Source organism: Drosophila miranda, chromosome XR (assembly GCF_003369915.1).
Source record: "Drosophila miranda strain MSH22 chromosome XR, D.miranda_PacBio2.1, whole genome shotgun sequence".
NCBI lineage: Eukaryota > Metazoa > Arthropoda > Insecta > Diptera > Drosophilidae > Drosophila > Drosophila miranda.
In genome coordinates, this window is record NC_046674.1 from 28,551,768 (window position 1) to 28,566,821 (window position 15,054).

Genomic DNA, 15,054 nt, shown 5'->3' on the forward strand with positions numbered 1-15,054 from the left:
CGCATCGCATAAATTTACAGTTATTTATTGTTGGTTTTTTTTTCTTTCGACTTATTACAAATAGAAAACAGTTAATGATTGCAATTGCAAATTGCCTAATGGTATACATATACATATTATTCATATAGTCATCCTTCCCATCCGAGAAGCTACGACTCCCATCGACAAAAAATAGTAAATATATATAAACGAACGAATGTACGTATAAAATAATGTTAGAGACAAATCGAGTTATTCTGGTTAAAACTATATAGTACGTGTGTCTGTTTTAGAGAAGCGTTGCCATGGCGCTGATCTCTGCGATATCTCCTGGTAGGAGGTTGCGCCTGCCGCTTCCGGCAAATGAAATATCATTTAATTTGCTTTAGATGTCCTTCTGGCTTATGCTTCTGCTTATGGATAGAATTTTTTTGCCTTTATGTTGACCAGATCTCGAGTACAAAAGTATATGTATTGTATGGATGTATGTGTATAATCCTCACCCCCGCGTAACGCCTAGTCTTGCTCTTAATTACAGATTACAGCTCGGGAAAGTGGAAAACAAATTTTTTAAAACGCTCCCGAAGAATGCACAATGGGGGAGGGATGGGGTTCCTTAACATCGAGATTTGGACAATTTGTGGGTTTTTATAGCTCGGGCGCTACTTGAAGGGATTTGGACGCGCCTTGAATACCGTCATCTTCCGTATCTCCTTGATCTGCTCCTCCTCGCATCGCTTCCGTTGTTCGTCTTGCTGAAACGGTAGAAGGAAAAATGAAGGGTTAGCCAATCGTTTATCTAATCGTAGAGTCAGAGTAAGTGTACGAGCCCAACAGCTGTTTCCCCCCAGTTCTAATTAGACGGCACTTATGTAACCGCTCCAGCACGAGGCGGGAATTTTTGATATGTCGGTGACTGATGGACTGATGGGGTGCCGACTGAGTCACTTGTCCAGCCTCAAGACGCTCCCTCCCAGTCGCGCTGATCTACCATTATCAGACGGGGCTGGGACAGAGCTCAGCCTCAGAGCCTGAGTCATGGCGGGGAATTTAGTGCGCTATCGCTATCATCCAGGCCCTCTTCTGACGCTGACCCTGGGGCTCCATCTCCCGACTCCGATATCGAACCCCACCCCCACTTGGTATCTCTGCCTCTGCCTCCATCTCGTTTTTGTTCCGCTGGCTCTACTGGCGGGTTTGTTTGCCAGTGAAAAATAGAGTAAGAACAAGCGGCCGGGCCTGATAAGATTATCACACACAAACATGCAGAACGGAGCCGGGGGAATGGAATTTTCGCATAAGATCAGAAAACACGAGCGGAGAAAACTTAAGCACAGCGCAAGGTCGAGTGAACGAGTGGCCAACTCTAGAGAAGCATAAAGGGTATAAATGTATAATGGGACAAGTACAAATATATATGTGTGAATATGTTGGCTGGTACCCTTAATCGGATCGTGTTGTTGTCCGTCTGCAGCTCCGTCTGTGTGCTGCTCAACAATTGGAGCCCGTCATTGAGGAGGCCACGGCGGGATTCTGGCTAGGACTGACGGTCGTCGTTGAAGATGAGGTCGTCGTGGCTATCGTGGATTGACTATCGTCCGCGGAGAGCACGCTGCTGTCGCCGTAGAAGCGCGGCTCGTCGTGCGATTCGCCGCCAGGCGACGTTGTCTCCTCGTCAGTGTCCTCATCGTTGGAGCTATCGCCCGCCAGGCCATGTCCGCTGGCATTGTGTTTGACGCCGCCAGTGGCCGCGCCCGCCGACTCTTCGCCAGCACCACTGGGCACATGCTTGAGGCGCTCATAGCAAGCATCGCAGACACGCAGCGATTTCGTGCTCTGCTGGGGCAGCAGAAATTTCTTCGAGGAGCAGCCGGCACAGACGACGGCGCCGCAGCTGCGGCAGTGGTGCCGACGCTGGATGAAGGTGAACTGCGTCTTCTTGCAGTGCATACAGATGCTGGCGTCCGTGTCCGGCACCCAAACGGCGGCGTGATTCTCCACGGGTTTCTTGCCGCTCTTGCGCAACAGATCCTCCACACACTTGTTGATGTGGGCCATCCACTCCTGCTTCTCGGTGCTGGTGGCCGCGTACACCACAAACGATTTAGTAGTGGTGCGTATGTACCAGCCGTTCCGGTATTGCTGGTTGTCCACGATCGAGTCCAGCGATACCTCCTCCAGAGGCATGACGTGCTGCTTGTTGTACTTCTTCTTGCCGATCACAATGTTTCCGTACACAAGGATGTCGTTGAAAAGGAAGAACTGACGTGACTTTGGCCGCTTGCGGCACATCTTGGTCAGCACACCCTCGCCGACGAGTACGCGTCCGGGGACGGCCAGCGGTACACCGGAGCCACCGAAGCAGTTCTCCACGGAGGCGATGCGGCGCGTGTTGGCCTCCGAGTTGACGAGACGATCTACCATGGTGGTGCCGACTGCTACTGGCTCGGTTCGACTGGCGAAAGTGGGTCTGGCTCTGGCGCTGGGTCTGGCTATCTCTCTCACTCTCTCTCCGCGTTTCTGGCTCCACACACACTGTTTTCTATCGTCTTCCCGCTTCTTCGGTTCCCTGGTCACTGATTGCGACACTCTCCACTCTTCACTCTCCACTACCGACGTCTGTTGCTGCTGCTGCTGTGGCTGGCTTCTCCACTGAGTGCTGCCGCCCGTGGCTGAACATAAAAAAAAACTAAAAAGTACTCAACTGTGACGACAGACGGCTTCTGTTGCTTGTGTGAGTGCGTGGCTGTGCGAGAGTGTGCGAGCGAGTGCGCGAGTGTGTGACACTGACTGACTGTTGCCGCGACTGTGTGGGTGCGTGCGTGTAGATATGGGCGCAGCTGTTGCAAATCCTTCCGTACGCTTTGATTGTTCCACCGTTTGGACTGGGGTCCGCAGTGCCGCTGACTCCGGTCAACTGTTGTGTGCGCTCTTGTGCGGGGGGCTGATGTTGCTGCTGCACGCTTATTTTATGCAATGCACAATGCTCGGCGACATTTTTCTACGCCGTCCGAAACGCCATGACTCACTCACACCAGTAACAACAAAAACAAACTTGGCTCCCTGTACGTTTTAGTATTTTTTTTGATGATTTATATTGTTTCTGACGAATATGAGAATGTTCTCTGGGCTTGTTGATATGATTGGGTCCCACTCAACTCGAAGTTTCAGAGGCTAAAGCACAGTGGCGTTCCCAAAACACTTAAAAATAAGTTTATTTCTGCGAGCACGCAGATGTGAGCTGGTTCAGCGGAACTCTTTCTGATGCCCCCAACTATCGAAATCGTCGGAACCAGTTTCACCCACAGAACGTTGCATATCGATAGTATCGCTGTGGGTCGACATTTTAAACATAACGGACAAAGAGATGGCTGAAAAATATTTGTTTTACATACATTTACCTCTGTTTTCTTCTTCTCCAGGCTGACCTGCACAGCAGCGTCATATTCGCGGCGCTCGCGCACGCGCTGATCGCTGCGCAGCTGGAACGGTCTGGGATGGTAGGGCTGATCGTCGTGGAGGTGGAGCGGGCGGCGAACTTTATTGGGCTGGGGCTGGTGTTGTTCCTTTGTCTTGCGGCGGTTCAAATCAATCTGCCAATGCTTCACAGTTTCCGGTGTCTTTGGAATTGTTATCTTGTGGCAGACCACGATCTCGTCCAAGCGCTTGTGCAACGCCGAGAAATTGGGCATTGGTCGACTGTGGAATTGTCGCGCCTTACGCTCGTCCTCAGTGCGCTGGCGCGCTGCGAGCTCGCGATTATGTTGGTATATGTTCATGAATTCGTACGCCTTTGGCGGCGCCGCGCCGGCATCCTTATGGTGTGTGTGCTGCCGGGGAGACCACTGGCTTCGCAACTTTAAACCCATTTCCGGCTCATTCGGGTACTCAACTTCGTCCTCGTTCTTCACGGGCGCATCCGGGCTCAACTCTGTATTCGGTTTTGGTATAGTTATTGGTTCTCCATCACTGACAAGCTCCTTCGCTGGCTCCTGTTTTGGGCAAGTTGATGGATTAGCATTGACCTGCTGCTTCTTCTTTGGCTCTTGTGCGCTAGTTGGTGGATTAGCATCGACCTGCTGCTCCTCCTTTGGTCCTGTTGGTAATTTCACATCGTTGCTGTCGGAGTTCCAGCAGAGGGCACTCGGTTGCTCCACCTTGATAGCCATCTTCGCCTGCGGAGTGGTAGTGGTTCCCAGGAGAAGGTTCCCATTGTTCAGCGGATTATTTTCCTTGTTTACAGCAGCTGCGGGAGACAGAAAAATGGCGCGTTTTTGTGGCTTACTGTAAATCGGACGCACAGACAAAATGCGGGCGACGTACCAAAAAAGTTCTGCGAGTGATCCAGGTTGTAGTCACCAACATTGATGGCGTCCCAGTCAAACTGTGCATTTGTAACAATTATATTCGGGTTATCCATGGCTATGACAGACAGCGTTTTGGCGACAATTTTTTCAAATATCAAAACACACGAACACACACGCTTAGTGCGACCTCAACTGGCTTGGCAGAAAAATACCTTCGTAATATCGGTTGAATATCGGTCCGATACAAAACTGTCACTGCCAGTGTTGACAACTACCTACATTTTCCACGTATGAAATGCTGCGAAATGGAACCGTTGCAGCTTTTACGCCTCCCTAAAAGCTTGCGTCGAACCCGCCCCAAGTCGCAAGTCCTAAGCTTTGGCTTGGCCTGCTCGGTGCGGGCTTTTTATCTGCGCCAAAAGCCAGCTATTTTGTGCTAGGCAACGCATGGCAACAGGTCGAACATAGCTCTGCGTGCCCCGTCTCCAGGTGCTTTGCACTGAGCCATTGACTGGGAAATTTTCGTATTTTCATCCATCGAATGTAATTCTTGCTGTGTGCTGCAGCGTTCGAGAGCTCCGTGCAGAGAGCATAGGCCAAGGAAAACAAACTGCGGGTGCTAAAAATACCCGTTCGGTAGCACCTGCTTAGCACCACAGCATCCTTGACAGCCCCACGCCCGCGAGAGTGGCCCTCCCCCGTCACCTAAGCGCCACACACTTTGGGCGCCAAAGTCAAAGCTGAGAGTGCCAGTGCGGAATGCTGCGTCTTGGCCACGTGCAACACTAATTAGCCCTCGAGTGCGGATAGCAAGGAGTAGAGGTCAGACACCAGGTGAGCCCTAGTTTTAGCTCTCGTTTTTTTAAACCAATCTCTGTTCATGTGCTGCACCTGAACAGCTTCGAGCGCCCGCACAACACACACATCAGGATCTCATTACGGGTCCGAAATCTCATTGAAAACTGCACCCGCACACACAGGTGAATGCAAATGCAACCCACGGCCACCAAATTCCGCACTCTGCCCTCAACCCCTGAGAGTGGTAACGTGAGAGGAGTGGGCTTCCCCAGTCTTGTTCGTACTTTGTTATGGCCCTAATTGCCTGGTGGTTTGTTGTTTCTGTGCGGATGAAATCCGATTACGACCTTCTAACCCAATCAGAGAACAAACTCCACATCCTGGATGCCATCCGAAGCCAGGGCCGAAGGTCTATTTTAGTGTCAGCCTCAAAGTCCACCTGAGTCTCTGCATGGGAGAGGATGGGAAAAGCATGGTGAGGCATCTAAGTAATTGCTCGATCCCTCTCCAAATCAATAACGGTTTAAAATTAACTGCTCAGGCGGCTGGCTGGCTGCTGCTGGCTGTTGGGGCGGATGCGTACATACTTTTGTGTGCCGTCGATGCTAATTCGATTTCCTGGAATCCCTCTTAGTTCCATGCCCTTCACCTGTCACTGCAATAGACAGCAGCGGAAAATAAGTGTTTCTGTGTAGCGAGGGACAGTGAAGGGGAATGGAAATCATCTCAATGATGAGGAAAGCGGAAGCGGAGACAGAAAAAGGAAATTATATTACTAGGCGAGAGCAATAGAGGACTCTATTACAAAGAGATAGAGAGGCAAAGAGAGAGTGCAGCTCCTGGTTAATAGCAGAGCATATGAATACAAGGTACTAGCATTACCGTTCCCGAGTCGCATACACACACAAAACGTCATACGACTATACCGTAAGAGAGCGCTTCCTTGGCAATTCCTCACCCTATGCAAATAGGCCATGGACTATTAGATTGCACGTGCGACACTGCACGGCAAAATACAGTAAAAAGGACCAGAAGCATCGGTTCAATCTGTTGTTCCCGCGTCTGACAAATAATTGATTGTGTCGCACAGTGTACTACTTGTCGCTCGACTCAATTGTGTGTGTGTGTGTGTATGGATGTGTTCCTCGAGAGAAGAGAAGGAGAGATGAGCAAGCATGGCGGCCGGTTGTCTAGCAACAGCTTGTTTGTGCAGAGGAATTACCGTCCCTCTCGGAGACCCCAGAAAAAGTCCATAATCCACAGATGCTGATGCCCCTCTTCAATGCTCTGATGAAACACATTTGCTGCTATGTGTCTAATTAGAAGGAAGAAGGCAAGAATGAAACATTCTTTCTATTCTGTTTCTCTCTTTTGTGCGTGCTCTTCCTTTGTATGAAAAGTTCTGGAAATACCGTTTAAAAAGGTGTCTCTTTAATGCGCTGCCTGAGCTAAAGGTATGCCTCGCATGTCAATCATTTTGACATCGCCACTCAAAAATCAAGATGGAATTCATAGCCAATCTGTGTTCCTGGGTATGCAATGAGTCGGTATATGTATGTATATTTTTGGTTTTTTTTTGAAGTACCGTTAAAAAAATCCACATACCCATCACCCTCTCGACGAGCTATTCAACGAAATTTCGCCAAGACGGAAAGCGAGACAGAAAATCAATAAATCGGGATTTAATGAGTTTCAAATATTTGCTGGAAAAGCGAGGCAGATGGCTTTGGCTATGCTTATGAATATAGTGCCCCCCACCTGTTCCTGTTCCGCCTGTCACTTTAAGTCAAGGGCTTAGGTGGGTAGCCAAAGAACCAGGCGGTATTCAGGGAACAGAGGATGGATGCCTAGACCCGACCTCAATCAATCTCCATGCTTTGTCTCCCCTGCTTTCAAGACGGAATGCGTCTGCAGCCGCCACAGACAACGGAACATCCAGAACGAGACCATGACGAACACCAACATCGATTACGACTACCTGCTCAAGTTCCTGGTGCTGGGCGACTCGGGGGTGGGCAAGACCTGCCTGCTCTACCAGTACACAGACGGGCGGTTCAACACACAGTTCATCTCCACGGTGGGAATTGATTTCCGCGAGAAGCGGTTGGTAGGTATATCTCTTCTAGCTTTCTAAAGTTACATACTAACAGTCCCCTAACAGGTTTACAACTCGCGCGGACGTCGGCATCGCATACACCTGCAAATCTGGGATACGGCCGGGCAGGAGCGCTTCAGATCCCTGACCACGGCCTTCTATCGGGATGCGATGGGATTTCTGCTCATCTTCGATCTGACTAGCGAGAAGTCCTTTTTGGAGACCGTCAATTGGCTAGAGCAGCTGCGTATGCACGCCTACTCCGAGGATCCGGACGTGGTTCTGTGCGGCAACAAGTGCGACCTGCTCCAGCTGCGTGTCGTTAGCCGCGACCAGGTGGCGGCCCTGTGTCGCCGCTACCGTCTGCCTTACATCGAGACGAGTGCCTGCACCGGTGCCAATGTCCAGGAGGCTGTACAGCTGCTCGTAGGCCGCGTCATGGATCGCATTGAGAACGCCGCCTGCAATCGGGAGCTCTCCCTGCTGTTGACCCAGTCCCGGTGCCTGCCTAACATTGCCTATGGCCCGGAACTGCTGCGTCTCCACGAGATGACCGGTGAGCCCTCTGGCCGTGGGCGACGCAATTGTCGCAATTGTTAAGGAGATCTAACTGATTCACCCGCAAATTTCTCCCAGAGTTCTTTGTTTTTATCTCGTTTATGGTTCTACATGTGTGTTTCGCTGTAAATAAATGTTGATTGTTGAATGGAAACCCGAGGGCACTCCCCGGAAGAAGTATCCGTATCCTGCAGAGCAGGAATATACATTTGCTTATGGTTTATAACTACATGAATGGTATATATATTTTAGTACTCCACGAGAGTACTGGCTGTAAAAGTCAAGAAGCCAAAGAGCAGACTGAAACTAAGGCCCAGGCCAGGAGACGTCCTGGATCGGGCCACACCACTCCGCTCATCGATCCACTGCTGGTAGTACTGCACATCCACATATACTCCCGGCAATCCAGGCTCCGCACAGCCATAGCCCCAGGAAACGATACCAATGACGCGGCCCTCGTGCACCAGCGGACCCCCGGAATCACCCTGGCATGAGTCAGTGCCGCCCTGGAGGCGGCCAGCACACATCATACCCGGCAGCAGGCCCGACTTGTATATGCTCTGGCAGGTCTGTTGCCGAATGGTGCTCACATTGGCCGTCAGAAGAATGTTGGACAGGGTGCTCTGCAGAGGGATTACAGCGGGATGATTAGAGTGGGATGTCGACAGGTCCACTCACCTGCTCTGTGCGTCCCCAGCCGGCCACCTGGCAAACCCGACCCGGAGGCGTGACTTGCCTAGCCAACTGGATTGGGGCTACGCTGGACGGATCATGGCGGATCAAGCCCGTACGCAGGAAGAGTACCCCTACATCGTCGCGCATGCTGTCCGGACTGAAGGTATTCATGTAGGCCATAGAGCTCACCTCGCACACAATGGTGCTGTTTAGGCGTTCGTATCGGTTCAGGGTGCCCATGACCACAATCAGTTCGCTAGGCCTGCGATAGCGTTTCCTTCCATTGCTTAGGGGAATAAGTGTGGGTCAGTAGATGCACATGCGGCTGAGCGGACTACTCACTTGTAGAGGCAGTGCGCGGCAGTGAGCACTTTGTTGACCTCAATTAGGGCTCCTCCACAGATATGTCCGCTGCCAAAGTTATTGTCGTGCCTTCTCAGGCGAATGGAAACGAGATGCCTGGTCTCCTCCACCTTGGCCACGCTGCCGTTGATGATTCGCGGCTTTGTCTCTGTCTGGGCGGCTGTTAGAAGAGGAAGACGGCTATAAAGCATCCCCAAAAATCTGATCTGCTTTCCCAAATCGATTGCCTCCTGTTTTACGCCAATTTCCGTTTTCGGCCTCTGATAAGGATTGGAACCACCACTTACCCACACTGCCGCAGATGAGAAGCCATACAAAGCAACCCAGTTCCAGTTCCAGTCTAAACAATGTTCCATGTCCCATTTTCGATGAATCAACCTGTGTTGCGAGCTTCGTCACTGAAGTGCCCGACCCTCACTGACATGGAGATGGGATGCCCATCAATAGACAGCTCTACCAGCTCCAATTGGCAATCAGCGTCGCAGACTATCAGCTAGATAAGAGACTAACAGAAACATATTAAGCGAAGACGCACCGCCTTGCTCCCTCACCGCCCGCATGAATAGACCAAGTCGGGGGTGTCTTTGAGTCAGTGTATGTGTGCTCTTTAATACATGTATATAAATGGAGTCGGAGCTCGAGCTCGATAGATGCTCGGCGTGTATAAATATGTATAATATTCGATGGTTAGATTGTAGGGAGAAGGCACTTTTGGACGGCTTCGATTGCTGAAGTTACGAGATTGCTAAACGTAGAGATTGCAGATTGCAGGTGATATGATAGGAAGAGAGACCTATAGACCTATTTCTAGATACAAAGATTCGCGTGGAATGGAATGCATTGAAGTTTCAGTGGGTCCATGACTTCCCATCTATATGTAGCCTTGCAGACTGCGCGATTGGCTGTGATGGTGGCGTGGCGGCTGGTAGCCCGGCTCCTGCATCTCCATTTGCATGACCAGGTTCTTTTGTTCGCCGCGTGCCTCGAAGGCCTGACGTGCCTCGCGGTGCAGAATGAGGGCGGCCAAGCCCAGTAGCATGAAGGTCACAACGGCCATGGCATAGGACCAGCCCAGCACATTGAATCGGGGGTACATTAGCCAGTCGCGACGATAAGCGCAGCCTCCGAAGATGCAAACGGCCAGAAACATGAACAGGGCTATGAGAAGACCATTGATTGATTGATTGATTGTTTGACTGCACAAAATATGGCATACGTACACGAGATGGCAGTGCCCATGTAGGAGAGGCGAACAAGAAGCCACTCGTACTGGAGGACGGGCTTAAGGGGCAGTCGGATGATCGTCAACGCGAGCAGGGTCAGCACCAGAAACACAATGATAAAGGACATGGTGACGAACCCCTGCACGGCCATCAGCCAACCAGGCAGCAGATACTCACGAATCACATAGTACTCCTGTAGAGAAAGAGGAGAAATCAGCCTTAATCTCAATCTAAATCTATTCTGATCAAAACATACATGGGAAAAGATGTTGTGGCATCCTGTGAACTGCTTGGGGAACGCGTACTTGGGATAGACAAAGTCCTTGAAGCAGTACTGCCAGAGGCCCATGTTCTTGAAGCTGCTGCGGGTCTCTTCATACGACTCGATCCAGTACGGCGAACAGAAGGACATCATCAGCACAAAGGAGCTGCCAAAGGTGAGTATTGCCCCGAAGACAACGCCATCTAGAGATAATGAAGATGATCATTGGATGTGCATCATTATGAATGCGGGCGTGAAATCGCCATTGCGTCTGCGTCACTCACTTGTGGCACGCGGATAGTCGCCTTTCTCGATGCCCCCATCCGTAGTGTCCTGCGACTGCTGTTTGTTTAGTTCACGCATATTTCTGGAGAAGACCTCAATGTCGCAATGGGAACACAATTGAAGAAAATATGTGCACTTTTATCATACAAATCAAAAAAAGCGTAAACAAATGAAACACACCCAAACCAAAGCAGAAACAGATAAGGTGGGGCTTCCAGAGTTTTACGCCGTTTACCACACTGCTCGTGGACATATTGGTGTTTTCTGGTATTTCTTTCTCATCAAAATGCGGTCACACGCGAAATTTCGCTTAAAAGCTAGTTTTATTTAAATTAAATTTAAATAATTAATACAATGGGTAGAATAACAACAACAACTACTAATTAAATGGCTACATCCACCTCGTGGTGCTCCAAATGCTTCATATAAGCAAGAAAGCACGTCCAGCACAGGCTGCAGGCACTAATGAACGGCACTCGGTTGCGCTCTGGTATAAGGCTAAAATTAATGGTCGCCACCAGGGGCCACACAGACAGAGCCACCTGCGGATCGGAATTAATTCGTGAGTGGAGAGTAGCGGCGGAATATTTTGGTTGATTTATACCTTGTAGGTGGGCAGAAACTTCTTCCCAACCTCGGTCACAGCCTCCTCGACTGTCTTGGACTCGAGCAGACTCATGATGAAGTAGAAGCAGGTCATGGCACCGGGTGTGTACGATATGGACTCCACCGCCGCTTTAATTATGCCCGTTCGCAGTGAGGTCTGCGGCCACATGGCGCTAGACACCTTTACAAAAATAAACACACAACAAAATTAAAAGATCTAATCGTCAAGGCTCTGGAGCTGCGGCTTACCTTAACCCATCCATAAAGAGTGGGTGCCACGAAGAGGCCGCCGTACATACTGAATCGCATCACGCGCCACCAGTCATAGTTGCCTGGAGGCAGATTGAGCATAACAGAAAGCATAACCAAGGAAGAGCATCCACCACACTCACCCCACCTCTTGCCCTCGAATGTCTGCTGGATGAGGCTGCCCGAGGGCCAAATCAGGCTGTACGATATCATGCCACGCGCTATCGGATACCTGGTGAGGAACACCTTGAAGTTTTGCCACAGCAGCGGAGCAGCCATTGCAATCACGGCGCTGCAAACAATCGCTTTCAGTTTCGTATATAATTTGCATGCGTAATCAAGCCCCTGTCCTACTCTCAACACCCGTCAAGAACCCAGCATGGCCAACTGTAGTAGCAGACGGGAATGCGGGCCCACACCCAATTCCCCATAAATTGCCCAACATCGATAGCGGGCCATGTACAAAGACACCCAACATGGTTCTGTGCGGACCGATTGGCTTGCTCCTGTTGACCTCCGTCGTGGTTGGAGCCTTTGCGGACGACGGTAAGATCGTTAATGGGACTACCGCCTCGCCGGGCGAGTTCCCCTTCGTGGTGTCGCTGCGTCGCGCCAAGAGCGGTCACCACTCGTGTGGCGCCACTCTGCTTAACTCGGACTGGGTACTAACGGCTGCCCACTGCGTGCGGGGATCGACGCCGCAGCAACTCAACCTCCAGTACGGCAGCCAGAGTCTGGCGAGAAACGCCAGCAAACTGGTGCAGGTGGCCGCCATCCATGTGCATCCGGGCTATGAGCCACACGACAAATATGTGAACGACATCGCTCTGCTGCAGCTGAAGGATCCCGTTGTTCTTGGTACTCGCGTCCAACCGGTTCGTCTCCCGGAGCCGGAGCAGCCGACACTCGGCAACAGCAGCGCCGTGCTTGCCGGCTGGGGATTAAATGCGGTACGAGTTGCGCCAGTATTGAGAATTAATCCATTCATTAGATCGTTGTCTTCTTTCAGACGGGCGGCGTGGTCCAGCTCCAGCTTCAGAAGGTCCAGCTGCAGGTGTTTAGCGACGTTGACTGCAGCAAACGCCACCAGACACAGCTGCACTCCACCCAGATCTGCGCCGGATTGCCCGAGGGCGGCAAGGGCCAGTGCAGCGGAGACTCCGGTGGTCCGTTGCTGCTAGCCGGATCGGACACACAAATCGGTATCGTGTCGTGGAGCGTGAAGCCCTGTGCCCGTCCGCCCTATCCGGGCGTTTTCACGGAGGTGTCTGCATATGTCAACTGGATTGTGGAGACAGTGGGTGCCTCCTCCCCCACGCCGTCGTCGTCGCTGTGGATTGGTCAGCTAATTGTGGGACGCACGCCGCCAGTTTTGTCGTCATAAACACCCTCGCCATATGAGAATAAAAATCCCTTGAATGTGCGCTAATTCTATCTAATTTTGTCCTAAAGAATTTACCTAAGGGAACACACAAACAACAAACAACAGAGGGGACTATGTACAGGAGAGATCCGTGGTAGTGCCGTCGCCCTCCGTTTGCTCCTCGGAGTGACGCGTTTTCATGTATGCCAGAAAGATGGTCCACATCAGGCTGCATATGCTCACAAAGACGACGCGGTTGTGTTCCGGCACAAGGGAGAAGTTTATGGTCTGCAGGAAGGGCCAGATGCACACACCGACCTGCCAGGAATGTTAGTAATGAGAGGAGGTGAGAGGAGGAAGCGCACGTAGAAATGGATACGGGTATACGCTACCTTGTATGTGGGAACCGCCTTCTCCTTGGTCTCTTCGACGGCCTCGGCCAGGCTCTTGAACTCCAGCAGGCTCATTCCCATAAAGAAGCTGACGCAAGCAAAGGGTCCGTAGGAGAGCTGCTCTGTGATGGCCTGCAAGTGGTTTGTTGCCGAAGTAAGTCAAGCGCTAATCACGCTGTAAGCTCCCGCTGCGTGAACTTACCTTGACGACACCCGTGCGCAGGTTCGTCTGCGGCCACATGGCACTGGTGAGTCGCACCCAGCCGTAGAGTGTGGGGGCCACGTAAAGGGCTCCGAACAGACTGAAGCGTAGGGCCCGGGCCCAGTCGTAGTCTTCTGCGGATGCAAAGGGAATGAGGGGCGTGGATGATGATGGGGATGATGAAGCCACTTACTCAGATTGCGTCCCTCCAGCGCCTGCTGGATCAGACTGCCCGTGGGCCACATGATCGCGTATGTGAGGGCGCCCTTGGCCATGGGGTGCACCTTCACCTTCACAACGCCTCGTGTCCACTGGCCCAGCGACATTTGAAGCAGCTTCACAGCCTGAGGCACCATTTTGGCATGGATTTTCGGGAATTCTAAGTGCACACGCGAGAGAGGAGAGCTTGAGCAGCCTGGTATCTAGTTCCTGATCCCCAAACCAGCAACAAAAAGCAACAACAACGACGACTATAGAGGAAGCCATCCCATCACCCCCAAGGTCAGAATCTGGGTTTTTGTTGCCGTTGGCCATGTTGAAGACGCACAAAATTTACACATAGCTCAGGGATACTTGCTTTTTGTTTTTGTGCGGAGGAGGAGCCCTGTGCGGCTATTCGGTCGGTCGCCACAAACGATTCACAGAAACTAAAAGTGCAAACGCCAAATGAATGTAATTTCTAATTTCGAACATTTTGTGAGAGATGAGGGAACGTCTCTCACGCCATGCGACGGCAATTGAGGTTGCAATTTACAATTGAAACTCATTCCGTGAGAGAGCGCATTCTAATACCGTTACAGTGATCTTGACCATAAACTTTGCCTTGCCAAATCAAATGGCCGGCTGCGCAAGCGAGATGGAGCAACAGCATGTTACCAGCCCAGTAGAAACTTTGCAGCCGCTGTGCGTGCACTCATAAAATGAATTCAATTAGTGTGGGGCGAATGATGTACATATTTTCTAGTGGGACTCAACATTTGGTGTGTACGCAAAGAGCGTATGTACGAATGAGAGAGAGCGACGGAGGAAAAAGCAAAAGCTAACGGAAGTATGGCTCACAAGGATTTTTATGTAACTCGAGAGGGGGGTAGAGGGGTGCCCACACATGAATGGAAAATTAACGGCACGTTTGGCGTTCTGCCAGTCACCAAGCAAGAAAATAAAAACCCAGACGACTGATATGATTACGTCGCTTGTAAAACCTAGAAGATCGTGACAGGTAATCCGTATTCGTCGTCGTCTTCGTTGTTTTTGGTGTTTCTGTTGCTGTTTTGCGATTTTTTAATATCTACAAATTTATTGCTTACCGTTTATTGTCGTGGAGGAGGGGGGATAAGGCCTAGTATCTAGCCCTAGTCTAACTTATTGAAATTCTAATTTGTACTATTGTTACGCACGTCGTGGAGCTGGAGGCATCCGCATCTCGTGCCCTGCTACCGTACCGTATCTGAATAATGAAAACAAATGCAAAGGCGATACGTACATATATGTTTTGCTTGTGTCAGCTGTTTGCTGATTAGGGAAAGCTCCGACAAGTGTTAGCTTTTGCGTGGCTGGACACGAAAACAATGGCCTTTGTTTTTTTTTTATATTTTAGCTAAGCGTTACTATAAACCATTCATTTTGGAACTTTAAAGCGTCGCTTTTAACAGATAACCATTGGATAAACAAAAAAACGAGTATTTGCTATAGATTTG

The 15,054-nt window shown here is 50.7% G+C and overlaps 7 protein-coding genes across 13 annotated transcripts; 2 read left to right on the forward strand and 5 right to left on the reverse strand.

Annotated features, from left to right (window-relative positions):
• Positions 1–4: 4 nt before the first annotated feature.
• On the reverse strand, positions 5–4,501 carry LOC108151462 (pleckstrin homology domain-containing family F member 1 homolog). 4 transcript variants are annotated; one of them, XM_033387956.1, is made up of 3 exons: positions 4,303–4,499; positions 3,381–4,225; positions 5–734 (listed from the first exon to the last, which is right to left on the reverse strand). In XM_033387956.1, the coding sequence occupies exons 1-3, from the start codon at positions 4,397–4,399 to the stop codon at positions 642–644; spliced, it is 1,035 nt and encodes a 344-aa protein (XP_033243847.1). In that variant the 5' UTR covers positions 4,400–4,499; the 3' UTR covers positions 5–641. The 4 variants fall into 4 exon arrangements, with proteins under 4 accessions (XP_033243847.1, XP_033243846.1, XP_033243848.1 ...); XM_033387955.1 differs by having other exon boundaries at positions 3,375–4,225; XM_017280082.2 differs by lacking the exon at positions 5–734 and adding an exon at positions 2,710–3,310 and having other exon boundaries at positions 3,375–4,225; positions 4,303–4,501.
• Positions 4,502–4,662: 161 nt separating this feature from the next.
• Positions 4,663–7,891, forward strand: LOC108151466 (ras-related protein Rab-27A). Of its 3 annotated transcripts, none has more exons than XM_017280089.2 (3): positions 4,663–5,120; positions 6,982–7,191; positions 7,246–7,891. In XM_017280089.2, the coding sequence occupies exons 2-3, from the start codon at positions 7,033–7,035 to the stop codon at positions 7,777–7,779; spliced, it is 693 nt and encodes a 230-aa protein (XP_017135578.1). In that variant the 5' UTR covers positions 4,663–5,120; positions 6,982–7,032; the 3' UTR covers positions 7,780–7,891. The 3 variants fall into 3 exon arrangements, with proteins under 3 accessions (XP_017135578.1, XP_017135579.1, XP_017135577.1); XM_017280090.2 differs by lacking the exon at positions 4,663–5,120 and adding an exon at positions 6,655–6,882; XM_017280088.2 differs by lacking the exon at positions 4,663–5,120 and having other exon boundaries at positions 6,655–7,191.
• Positions 7,866–9,211, reverse strand: LOC108151464 (trypsin eta). The gene is made up of 4 exons (XM_017280085.2): positions 9,063–9,211; positions 8,755–8,935; positions 8,416–8,698; positions 7,866–8,360 (listed from the first exon to the last, which is right to left on the reverse strand). The coding sequence occupies exons 1-4, from the start codon at positions 9,136–9,138 to the stop codon at positions 7,986–7,988; spliced, it is 915 nt and encodes a 304-aa protein (XP_017135574.1). The 5' UTR covers positions 9,139–9,211; the 3' UTR covers positions 7,866–7,985.
• Positions 9,212–9,354: 143 nt separating this feature from the next.
• On the reverse strand, positions 9,355–10,743 carry LOC108151467. The gene is made up of 4 exons (XM_017280092.2): positions 10,545–10,743; positions 10,255–10,463; positions 9,996–10,191; positions 9,355–9,933 (listed from the first exon to the last, which is right to left on the reverse strand). The coding sequence occupies exons 1-4, from the start codon at positions 10,621–10,623 to the stop codon at positions 9,647–9,649; spliced, it is 771 nt and encodes a 256-aa protein (XP_017135581.1). The 5' UTR covers positions 10,624–10,743; the 3' UTR covers positions 9,355–9,646.
• A 130-nt stretch (positions 10,744–10,873) lies between these two features.
• LOC108151468 (protein sym1) lies at positions 10,874–14,580 on the reverse strand. 2 transcript variants are annotated; one of them, XM_017280094.2, is made up of 4 exons: positions 13,935–14,580; positions 11,401–11,692; positions 11,150–11,332; positions 10,874–11,087 (listed from the first exon to the last, which is right to left on the reverse strand). In XM_017280094.2, exons 2-4 carry the CDS (start codon positions 11,677–11,679, stop codon positions 10,929–10,931), a joined length of 621 nt encoding a protein of 206 aa, XP_017135583.1. In that variant the 5' UTR covers positions 11,680–11,692; positions 13,935–14,580; the 3' UTR covers positions 10,874–10,928. The 2 variants fall into 2 exon arrangements, with proteins under 2 accessions (XP_017135583.1, XP_017135584.1); XM_017280095.2 differs by lacking the exon at positions 13,935–14,580 and having other exon boundaries at positions 10,929–11,087; positions 11,401–11,483; positions 11,544–11,704.
• On the forward strand, positions 11,712–12,832 carry LOC108151460 (trypsin-1). Its single transcript, XM_017280081.2, has 2 exons — positions 11,712–12,350; positions 12,410–12,832. Exons 1-2 carry the CDS (start codon positions 11,730–11,732, stop codon positions 12,782–12,784), a joined length of 996 nt encoding a protein of 331 aa, XP_017135570.1. The 5' UTR covers positions 11,712–11,729; the 3' UTR covers positions 12,785–12,832.
• LOC108151470 (PXMP2/4 family protein 4) lies at positions 12,820–14,825 on the reverse strand. The gene is made up of 5 exons (XM_017280096.2): positions 14,665–14,825; positions 13,551–13,736; positions 13,358–13,491; positions 13,156–13,287; positions 12,820–13,081 (listed from the first exon to the last, which is right to left on the reverse strand). The coding sequence occupies exons 2-5, from the start codon at positions 13,711–13,713 to the stop codon at positions 12,896–12,898; spliced, it is 615 nt and encodes a 204-aa protein (XP_017135585.1). The 5' UTR covers positions 13,714–13,736; positions 14,665–14,825; the 3' UTR covers positions 12,820–12,895.
• Positions 14,826–15,054: the final 229 nt, after the last annotated feature.